This window comes from Protopterus annectens, chromosome 1.part0 (genome assembly GCF_019279795.1).
Source record: "Protopterus annectens isolate FY-2018-M chromosome 1.part0, PAN1.0, whole genome shotgun sequence".
In the NCBI taxonomy this organism is placed as follows: Eukaryota; Metazoa; Chordata; order Ceratodontiformes; family Protopteridae; genus Protopterus; species Protopterus annectens.
The window spans coordinates 1,199,299,848-1,199,311,591 of NC_056725.1; the positions used below are offsets into that span (position 1 = coordinate 1,199,299,848).

The 11,744-nt window shown below is 40.6% G+C and overlaps 1 protein-coding gene across 1 annotated transcript in view; it reads right to left on the reverse strand.

The window, feature by feature from the left end:
* NOC4L (nucleolar complex associated 4 homolog) overlaps positions 1-11,744 on the reverse strand; it is a 528,079-nt gene that overhangs the window by 203,294 nt on the left and 313,041 nt on the right. Inside the window, exon 12 of the mRNA XM_044065551.1 lies at positions 10,896-11,059. Coding sequence (XP_043921486.1) covers positions 10,896-11,059 — 164 coding nt within the window. The remainder of the gene's footprint in view (positions 1-10,895; positions 11,060-11,744) is intronic.

Genomic DNA, 11,744 nt, shown 5'->3' on the forward strand with positions numbered 1-11,744 from the left:
CCTGTGTCAGCCCTTCCTGTTGAACATTTGTGTCAGTGGGTGAGTCAGTGACATCTCCTAATTTGCAACCATCAGCAAATTTAGTCAGCCAAAGGCCACTGGCATTGGCCTTGACTACACAGAAGTAAATGCCAAAAAGGAGTGGTCCCAGGACCAATCCCCTGCCTGAGGGACTCAGTTTGTCACTGGCCTCTTTGTAGAGGTGGACTACCAGATTCTTAACTTCCTGGGTCCGGTCTGTGAGCCAGCCGCCTACCCACTGGATGACAAGGATTTGTGCCTAACCTCTTGAGCTTGTCAATAAAGCCCAAGTAGGAGAATGTGTCTAATGTCTTGGCCAGGTCAACGTAGGCAGTGTGAACCATTTTGCCCTCATACATTGATGACCTTCTCAAAGAAGTCCATCATGTTGAGCAGGCATGACTTGTCCGTGATGAAACCAAATTGGGTTGGGTCCAGTGTCTGGAGGCTTCTTATGTCACTACTCATCATTTCCAAGATGATTCTTTCCATGGCTTTGCAAATGAGAATAGTGAGCCTTAAGGGTCTATAGTTTCCAGGGTCTGTAGATGGCCCACCATTGTGCTGAGGGATGACTGTTGCTTTTCTCCATTCATGAGGCATGAAGCCTGTTTGGAGGCTAAAGTTAAGCAGCAATTCCAAAGGGCCTGAAAAATCATGCTTCATGCTATTTAGAAGGCATCCTAGGATAATGTCTGGGCCCACTGATGCATGTTCTTAGCCTTAGAGTGATCATGAAGGACCGGTTCCCTATTGATAGCAGGGGGGAGTTCTATTTGATAGTATTTCCCGAAGGAAGGCTGATGGGGAGAGAGGAAATAAAGGTTGAGTTGAATTTGTCAGATAGTAGTTTTGCTACATCTTCTGGCTCAGTATAGGTGGCTCCATTTATAATGAGCTCTGCACACAATTGTGTACTGCCTTTGAGGTTGCGGACAGAGCTAAAGAATGCCCTGTGGTTGACTTTGGCCTGGAAAGCCAAATTTACCTCAAATTTGACCTTGGTAAACTATCTGTACTCTTGAGGTGTTAGCATAGTTGAATGAGTGCTTTTATCTTGCTGGGTGTTGCACTTCATAATTTTTGTCAAGATTTTCTTCTTTCTGTTGTACAGCCTTATTCACGCTGTGATTTCACCGGGGTTGCTTGTTTTTTTTTTTGAGTTAGTTCTATACTTCCTCCTGGTGGGTACAGCTGCCTCAATGCAGCTATTAATATGCTTGTAAAGTGACTCTATGAACAGTTCTGCATAGGCAACAGTGTTCTCAGGGTTTATGGGGACTTGAAATTTTGCCAGGTTATCACTTAATAGTATAAAGTTAGCCTTAGGGTAGTACCCGAACATTCCATGGTTAGTTGAGGTTCCAGGTTTTATTTCAAAGACAACCCACTTTGTGGTCTGACCTTACAGGAGATGACATTAGACTAGGGGTGTGCAGCACTCTACCATATTAGTGAAAATGAGATCCAGTATGGTTATACCCTTTGTTGGTGTACTGACAATCTGGTCTATGTGTGTTTACAAAATCCAGGAATCTCTATGGCTGTATGTTTGGTATCACATACGATTCCCAGTTAATAGTTGGGTAATCAAAGTTGCCCATGAATATAGTATTGGGTTGGATGGTGAGGGTTTCCAATACTTTTAAATACATGATATGGATTTCCTGGGTCATGGGGGGGCCTACAGCTTGCAAGGAAGTGGTATTGAATTTTACCTATTGTGATTTGAACATGGATAAGCTCAAGTGCATTGTCCTTTTTGACCAGCCTTTAGGTTTATATTTTTTATGCAAATTGAAACAACTCCACCTTCAGTCCCTGTCTGTGCAGTAGCTGATCTAAATGTGTGTAGGGCATTATAACCTTGCACTGTGTGCTCTCCGTGGCTTTAAACCATTTCCCAGTGACCTCACAGATGTCCGCATTCTCTAGGGTGAAGAGAGAATCTAGAAAGTGGAGTTTTTTGTTTAGACTCTTAGCATTGAGCAGTAACACCTTTGATTTTCTTGGTTTTGATTTGCTATGCCAGAAGTACTTTCAGTTTGGCATTGTCTAAAAAAGACACTATGGAGGAGGACAATGTTTTAGCCACTCTTCGAGAGTACAGGGGAGCGGTGCAGACCAGCCCTGGCAAGGCAGCGTGATCTGTTAACCATCACCTTCCATTCTGAGAAACACTGTACACCTCCTTAGAATGACACCAGAAACTAAGCCAAGTATTAAAGTCAAGTCATCTTTTGTTCAAATTATGGCATCATTCTTGGAGAAGGTAAAATGCTGCTCAATGCTAGGCTCAAAAAAGCCTGGAACACACATTCCAAAAACTCCATGATATCCCTCTTCATATATTCTAGGGAGGTACATCTCGGATCATTTTCACCCACACGGACTATTTCAGAGTCAAACTGGTACCTGTGGTCCAATGACCTCAGTGCTTGCTCAATGTGGCGCCTCTTGACCCCTGATGAGCAACTGACCGCAACTTTCTCCTTACTTAACCTGGTGACAGACACATCAGTAAGTCTCGCAATGGAGTCTCCAATGACTAGATTTTTGAATTCTGTGGTAGCCTGCCTTATTTAGAAGCAGAGGCTCCATAAGATGTGGCTGTATGTGTTGCTGTGGGTGTTGTCTTGAAACAGTGCATTTGGGGTTGCAGTGCGTGTTTTGTGTGTACTATATCTAGGTCATCTTTGGGGTTTAGGAAGGTTACCATTCAAGTGCCTCAGCATATGTGGGTCTGTGTGTCTGCTTTAAATTGTGTGTGAAGGGTACAGTGTGTGTACTACTGACATCCTTACTGACATTAGGAGTGCTTTTATGCAAGAACTTTACCTCCAGGGACATTGTGCAAATACATTGCTCACATATAATATCAGTTTGAGAATTAACTGGTTGTCAGTAAACCTGAGACAATTTCTACATTGCCTCAGGATGCCCATATCCAACAAGCTGCTAACTGAGATAGTGGGACAGCTCATATCGATGGCAACTTTTTTTTTTTTTTTTTTAACTGATTAAGACAGCTGGAATGAGAATATAAAAAGTAATGTCGGGGGTATCCAGTAACTCTGGAGGCAGTGTTTGTCACTGCAAACTAGCTGTCCTGTGTGCAGCTAGGTATTGGGGAAATTTCAATGGTGCTTTTACAGCAAAAATGTCAACTCAAGGTGTCTGTGGCTACACAGGGCACTGACAAATACTTATTAGTGCTGATCTCACCACAGCTACACTCTGCTGGGATACACTGCTCCTTTGCTTCTCCTCTCACCAGAAGCAAAACAGTAGCACCAATCCCAAGATGAGAAAAAGGCCATGGTCTGTTTGGCGATGCACAATTTTGTCCCAGATGTTTTAAGGGTCTGTAGGCTTGTTGTAGACCTTTCCTGGTAGATGCCTTGAATAGGAACCAGACCAATCAGGAAGGTCAAACAGACACTTTCCAACCAGAAATGGTCAGGAATCTATGTACTCTGTTCTTTTTCTCACCAGGAGCAAAACAGAAGCACTAGTCCCAAGATGACTGAGAAGCAGAATGTGGGCTCTCCAGTAACTGATGTGCTTGGAGTAGATGTTTCAGATTTTAAAGGTAAGATGGAAAAATAGGTTAACATCATAAGAGATGCAGTGCGCACTAAGCAGTTAGATATGAAATACCATTGGAATTTCCATGTGTACAGTTTGGCAAAGGGAACCACGGGAATGGTAGATGCCATGTACCCCACAGTGCGAAGAAATTTCCTTGCAGGAAGGACTGGAAGAGGAAGAGAAGACTGGAAATAAGCAGACAAAGAAAGAAATGTGGGAAGAGGCAGGCAAGCCAACAATGGAACAGTCTGAATCCTGCAACCCAGAATTACTTGGTCCTGAGAGGGAGTCAACACACACAATGAGACTGGAATGTGAAACCCACATTGCAGAGAATCATAATGAAGTGTAGATCCTGAAGCAGGAACTGTTGAGAGGAAGCATGAATCAAAAGGTTGTCCAAATAAGGGAATGCATGAATTCCCTGAAGTCTGTCAGAGGCTACCACAGAGGTCAGACATTTGATAAAGACCACTGGAGCTGTAGAAAAACCAAAATGCAAAGTACAGAAATAATAATGAGAGGAAGAAACAGACATCAGAAAAGCTTGAGGAAGCAACAGAGAGAAAAAAAGTGTCTGAAAAGAAAACATCCTGAAAGAAGGAACCTTAAGAATGGTGTTAGAAAAAAAAAAGAGACAGTTCTGGTATGGGCCCCAATGACTCCACCTTCCTGGGAACCAGAAAAATCCTGGAATAAAAGCCTGCTCCCTGCTGACACAGTATATTGGGTTGGGTGGTTCCCTGTACCACCAGATCCTGCAGAACGAAGGGAAAATGAGCGAGCTGACAAGCAGGAGGCTGAGGAAGGCCTGATAATGGCGAAACGGATTTCCAAACCATAAAATATCCCATTTGGATAACAGAAAGCACCTAAACATCTGTGGTAATCTGCTGACAAACAGGAACAGAGTCGTTCTTAAGGATGGGGGAATCTGGCAGAGGGATAGGTATGGCTGAATGTCAAATAAAATCAGATTTGTCAAGAACAGAACAGTTTTTGACTCTTGGCATCTTGAAAAGACTCATCTGGAAAAACTCTCCTAGAAGCCCTCTTCCCCTAGAAGGCTGGTTAGACTGCCTACAAACAAAAGAAGGCTTAGATGGATAATTTCTTTGAAACTTAGGAACATGAGACACCTAGACTTGTTTCAAGTGCTGCATCAATTTACCCTTATCTTTAAATGATTCAGTCATAGCAGTGCCAAAGAGATTCTGTCTAAAGGAGACTCCAATAAATTTAACCTTGATGTCTTCAGACAGAACCTAGAGGCATAACCAAGAATATTGCCTCATCACAGAACCAGCTGCAGCTTCCCTAGAGGTGGTATCAACAGCCCGAGTATAATCCTGCCACTCTTTGTGAGTATCCTTAGCCACAGGGGTCATATGCATAGTCTTCAGCTTCTTTTTCAAAAGAACATCAGCTTTAACAAATCTAGGTGGCTCAGATCACTGCATAAATTCAGTTGGGGGTACCAGGCACCTCTTCCCAACAAGAATTTCAGGAATCCCCCTAGGCTCCTCCAAAATAATCAATTGTGGTTCCCCCTCCACATCTACAGACTTATGCACAGCCTCAGTGGATGTGCAGTTAGGCATCTCCATATGTTGGCCTCCAATGAGTTTGCACCAGCAGGAGTAGAGTGTGGCACTGAACAGTCCTAGAGTTCTTCATCCAACCCGATAGAAGTCTGGTGGAGGATGGACAGCAGCAACATCAGTTCACGCCTTTTTGGCTCCCTCTAAGTCACAACTGAACATCAGGCCATGTAGATCTGGCCATGGTACCCGGCCCCAAAAGCTTCAAATTGCTGGTTCTCCAGGTAAATGGAAAGAATCAACAAGTGACTGTGGAGTCTCTTAGGGACAAACTGACAAATCTCACACGGCGTATGGCTGTGAGTAGGACCCAAACACAAAATTTGACTTAAATAAAAATCACAACGTACAACAAAACTGTGGGCTCATAATACTCAACACAAGTGGTATATTTAATTCATGTAATACTTCAGTAGTGCGAGTTGCTAAACAGGTCGAACACTTGTCTTTGGTGTTGGATGATCAGAACACTGTGGGTTCAATCCCCATTTGACTAGGTTCATTTTGGTCTAACAGTTAACACTGAAGATTAAGGCTACAGGCTGTTAGTGAGCTACTTCCTGTAATCCAGGGTTTGATTCCCTCTACCTCAATTTGCTTATTTTAGGATTCTAGCCAGAATGTAGTCTAGGCCAACTGAGCCTGGCTCCACAGTGGTCTCACTACAACATCTAGTGACTACCTATAAACATATTTGTTACACTGTAACAAATTCCTTCTTATTAATGTAAACAGTATCAATCAGCTGTCTTCACTAGTAAACATCATGCACAGATTGGTCTTCAGATCACCTCAACCAACTATCAGTAAAACCAACGGGGTATAAGGAAACAGCCTCCTTCCATTATCCATTTTCTTTTAATATAAACATTTCTTTGTCATTTAAAGCAGAGTTGGTATGACTGATATTTTTTCACCACGCATATCTTTTTCTTTTTTAATTTTTGTTATACACAAGGCATGCTCACCTCATCAAAATAACATCCTCTTAACTCTTAATATCAGTAATAGGTAAAAAAAAAATTTATAAAAAACACTGGCACTAAAAAGAACACTTTCTTTCCTAAGACTGCTTCTCTTAAATACTCATACCAAACTCACTCCTTTAACTATTAATCCACAAAACACAATTCACAGCCCCCTTACTCATATCTCCTGCTCATCCAAACTTCATCTTTCATATTTAATACACAAAGCATTTATTCACACTATTCTTGTACCTCTGCTGGTATACTGATACACAGTCTATTTATTAGTCAATCTAGGCATTTATGGTTACGAAAAGAACATGCTGTTAATTCACCAGCTTCTTGTATGCTTTTACTATGCCCACTACTATATTTAACACAGGCCATAACCACATGGCAAAAAAACTCTAACATGGGTCGAACGAAAGTTCATCTTAGCGAACACTCACATGAATGAAAACTGTGGAACTCGAAACCGCAATTGTGAGATCTCGGTACAATGAAGATGGGAATATTTCCCCTTTTCTCACTGTAGTGCAATCTTGGAGTTGGAATATAAATTTAGCGGGGGGTGTGGGGGGCGCAGTTCCCGCAATTGCAGGTTCAAGTTCCTGGATTTTCGCTCATGTGAGCATTCGCTAAGACGAACTTTCGTTCATCTAATATAGACCCTGTAACATTACCTCGCTAAATCATAGTCATCAGTTTTTTATAGATCACCTTGTGCTTGTACAAGTGAAGTTTACATTTATAACAGCATTCCATCACTATCTTTTAAAGGATTCCTTCCTACTGTTACAATTGCTAAAATGAGGTATAATTATTGTGTTTTAAGTAATATCAAAATTACAGCTTCAGATGGCTTACCCTCACCGCATTCAGCATTATTCATCTATCTCAAAACTAGAACTGAAAAACAACAACAACAAAAAAAAAAACGTTCTTGGGAAGCAAAAACTTATACTACACAAGTCAAATCATGTAACTCATGAACTCACGACTTTCTGAATGTCAGTTCTAATAATTTTTCAAAGCTAGCTTACAATTAGACATTTTATTTTAACATAATGGTTACAAATCAGTGCTGATGAAAACAGCCACTTGCTTAACAAACGTAAAAGTTCAGATAAGCCCTTCGCTATAGTCTAATGGGTAGGGTGCCCTTTCTCTAAGCACATAAAACCTCCTTCACATACCACCAAGTGCAAAATTCAGACTGTGGAAGGTTCTGCCTGCCCAACTAACTTATTCTGAGGACTGCATACATACACTGATGTCTCTTGTTCTATTTGATCTTTCATTCCATTTACATTCTATTTCACGGAGAGAACTAACAAATCTCAATTTAAACATTACTCTCTCTGCTTTTTCATATGCAAAAATGCTATTCTCAAACGCAGTTTTATTTTATAATTTGCTTCTCTCAAACTTAGCACTTTTCAGCATAAAATGCCTTCTGCATGGCAGGAGAGGATATTAAATTTCTTTCTTTGCACTTTTCTACAAACTCCCTAAATTATAAACTATTAATTGTGACTTCAAAATAACTATGCCCTAAAAATGCTGGCCTCTCTGCTGCTTAAAAGTTTTCTATCTTGTTACCACAGGTTCCACAATATGTTCTCTCTCACAGCACATCAAGAATTTTATCAACAGAAAGGAGTAGAAGCAAAGTACATATGAAAAAATGGGAATGGGGGGGGATGCATACAAGGGAGGAAGGAGGTTTAAAAGGTGGTAGGACTTAAATGAGCTACATAATGTGAGTGAGAATAATTGGGTAGATTATAAGTAATATATAACGTTTGCAAATGGGAGTGTGTCAGTATGGTTTGTGATGTAAAATGCTTGCAACTAGGACTGTGTAGGTGTGGTTTGTTTTCATTTATATATGATTGCCTATGTAGTAAGTGATAGTTTGATAAAGATATTTTTGAAAAAGGCAGGAACTGAATAATTTATGCAATATTGCTTAGGTTACATGATATATAGCAATATATGTGAAGTATAATGTTTATGTCAATAGAGTTTTATTAGTATATGAATGCAAATTTGCCTATGTCACAACTGATAATTCAATAAAGGTATTTGGGAAAAAAAATTCAGCGTCTGGCCAGATGGACACATTTTACCTTTTCTATTTCTAATCTAGCCTTTATGAATCCAATCTACTCCACCATTTTTTTTTCACACAGGGTTGCCACCTACCTTTTGTTGGGCTAAAACTGGACTACGGCCACACCCCTCATACCTCCCATAACGCTGCCCACCCCCCTCCCACCCACTTTCTACCCATTTCGTGACATCATCCTCACGTCAGCTGAGGAGGAACACCCCCGTTTTGCCATTCCTGGTGCTCTCTTTCTGCCGACATACAATGCTTTTCTGTACAAATGCACAGCAAATCTGCAGATTTAACAAACTGTTACTAGAGTTTGTCATCCACAGCCTTCGCTCAAATCAAAGGTCCAAGACCACTTGCTGGTCATGCAAGAACCACACAGTTAAATGTGCCATGTGTAACTTTTTCATGTACATTCCAAATAGTCTAGTCAGGTTCCACAGCTGTACTTGGACAGCGCATCCTAATTGTAAAATCAACCACATTTAATCTCAGCTCTTGTGAACATCTTTAATGAAATATCATAAAACAGCAAGGTCACCCCACTGTGACTTCTAACTTCCTCATATGACTCTGATTCCTCCACAAATTCCACGTTTTCTAATGCTGGCCAATGGATGTTATGTTCACACTACACTAAATCACTACTTAGCGATTTTAAAACTCTGCTTCCTAAAAGACCATATTCCACAGGAGTTTCAAGCTGTCTTATAGAATGGAAAAGCAGACCCATGTACAGAGACAGAATTCCCTTGTTCCCTTGACTGCTGAGATAAGTATGCTCAACTACAACTTTCTGACCATTTGACTTAAATTACTGCACTGGCAGATTGCAAACAGAGCTAATCTTGTAGCTCAGTATGTAATACCCAAGTGCAGTTAAAACTAAGAAAATTCCATATAAAAAACAGTCTCTCATCACTTTAGCACAGCTGCTGAATACATGGGTCTAATTGGAATTAAGGGAAAAATTATATAAGCTGTCATATGTGGCCAGGCTAAGGTGCAACAGGAATCCCCTTGTTCTGAGTTATTAGGTCTGCACACTGAGGCAGCCCTTGCCAGTACCCCTCTGTTAGGTTGCTCAGCAAAGGAAACCACAAGCAACCTTAGCCAAAAGGGTGCTATCAAAACAACTTCTGGCTTTTTACTCCCTTATTCTGCAAGTGGACAGTGGCTTGATTCTGAAGAAGGACACAATGCAATACAACAATATGAAGGAGGCTGACATTTCCTTTTGCTGCCAAATTTGTTGAAAAGGGCATATTAGATGGGTCACTTTGTCAGCTGGGTGGAAAGGCCCCATTGAAGGAGGTGTCCAGGCACACTTCCAAGAAGCCTATTTTGTTTTGAGTGTCAGGTTGGACTGGCATTAACAGTAAAACCTAGATTTCTGAAGGAATTTAAAGTGAAATGCAAAGCCTTGGATATCTCCTGCAGGGAACCTGCTTCAGAAACAATGCCATTTACAGACTGCCTTCATGATGAATGAAGCACAGTGTGGACAACAGCCCACGATATGCTCTGGGCTGAGGTGAAACAAACATGTTGTGGAAATCCTTGTGGGGATTTGTTTCACACAGTATAAAGTTTAAATATAGTCTCAGAATCAAAATAATCAGCATCAGACATTCAGGTTCAAAAAAGTAGTCATAAAAAGGTAAGAGAAGTCTCCTATAGGGTACATATCTAACTTTGGGAAGCTGGCTGACCAATGGACAAAGACTGCTACAAATCATATGGCTACATACACGGGTGAAAGGGCCTTGAACTTTGCCCTGCAGAAAGGTAAAAGTGCTAGAAGTCAAGTCAGCCAGTCAGGCCTAACCTGCATGCAAGGCATCCCAAAAGTGAGAACTGCAGTGAATACTACAGCAAACATGTGCCTGCTAATCAGTCTGGTGAGAATTTTCCACTGCTGTCACTCTCTGTCAGACAGACAAGATACTCCTCCTGTTTCTATGAGAACCCAGGCTGTAATGTTGGCATGCCAGTGCTTCATGTAATATTCCACTCCAAAGCACAGACCTCAACCAAACCGGGACAAATTTTCAACAGAATCAGGGACAAATCAACAAATAATCAGGAACAATGACACATACTTTTCAAAATACCAATATTACTAATATGAGACAATGACAGAATAAGAGAATCTGAACTGATATGTATTTCCAAAGTAAAACAAGTGTACAACTCTAATTACTGTCATTATTTATTAAATGTAATTCATCACCTTTGCTCCAAAAGTCACCAATTTTAGGAGGGATTTAGAGGCACAGAACTAACATTTGAGTAGTATGCTCCCAAACAGCATAGACAGTGCTGTGTAAAGCTGGACTTGTAATTTGGGAACCAAGCATTTAAGATACATTTACAAAAATGCAGCAGCTTCAGGGTCAAACTGTACAAGCAACAGAAAAAAAACTGCGGTCTTAAGGGCTAAGCATACTCTTCTAGTGTGGTATATGACTGTGCACATGCCCAAAAATGACAGACTCTAGATATGCGAAACTGGAATGGAAGAAAAAATAATCCAAATTCATTAAGGAAGGTTCTGACATTTGACTTCCGACACTGGGAAATGGCTCATACCTTCTGGCCCAGAAGGCCTGTGAATCAGAACCTTGCAGGCTGGATGTCTTCGGATCAGGTTACATATAAATGGGATTACCATCAGTAGTGCCTGAGGGGGCGCTGTGAGGGCCAGCCTGGATAACCTCTTGACAAAGGCTGCAACCAGGTACAGTGGTAGATGTCTGAAAGAAATACATCAGTTGTATAACACTGCTTTCACCAATAATCATTAACTACACAATAAATATACCATAACCATGTGTAAGAAGCACTTCTGTTCACTGCTGAGGCAATGAAGTAAAACATACTATTCTGACAACTGACTTTAAAACGATCTTTGCAAGGTACCAATGTATTTTTTTTTCTTTGATAAAGGGGTTGGAGGGACTGGTACAAAACCTTTTTCAGCCACCACTCAATACAACACAAATAAGACAATGACATCCAATTCATTTAAATATATGCAGAAATGCATAAAGTAGAAGATAAGTCAGTCACAAGTACAACATTTGAAGCAATGAAAGCACCATGTTGAATCATCACTAAATGTAGCAAGCTGAGCAACCACAGCAGCTGCACTGGTAAGTCATAAAGTGAGCAAGCATCTCTACCATAAGTGCACTTACAATCTTACAATACACTAGCAAATCTTTTAGCTTTTTCTTTAAATTAAGATTTAAGGAAGTCACTTCTATATATACTTACTTCAAAGCAATGCACTATCGACAGAGTGCACTATGCTTTCAACGGCTGAGTGGTTTATTTGAAAATAAGTGTACAAAAAACATAATGCTCTTCAGCTCAATTCCAATTATAAGAGAAGATAATACCAATTAAGGTTAGAAGGAAAAAGGAAGAAATTAAGTA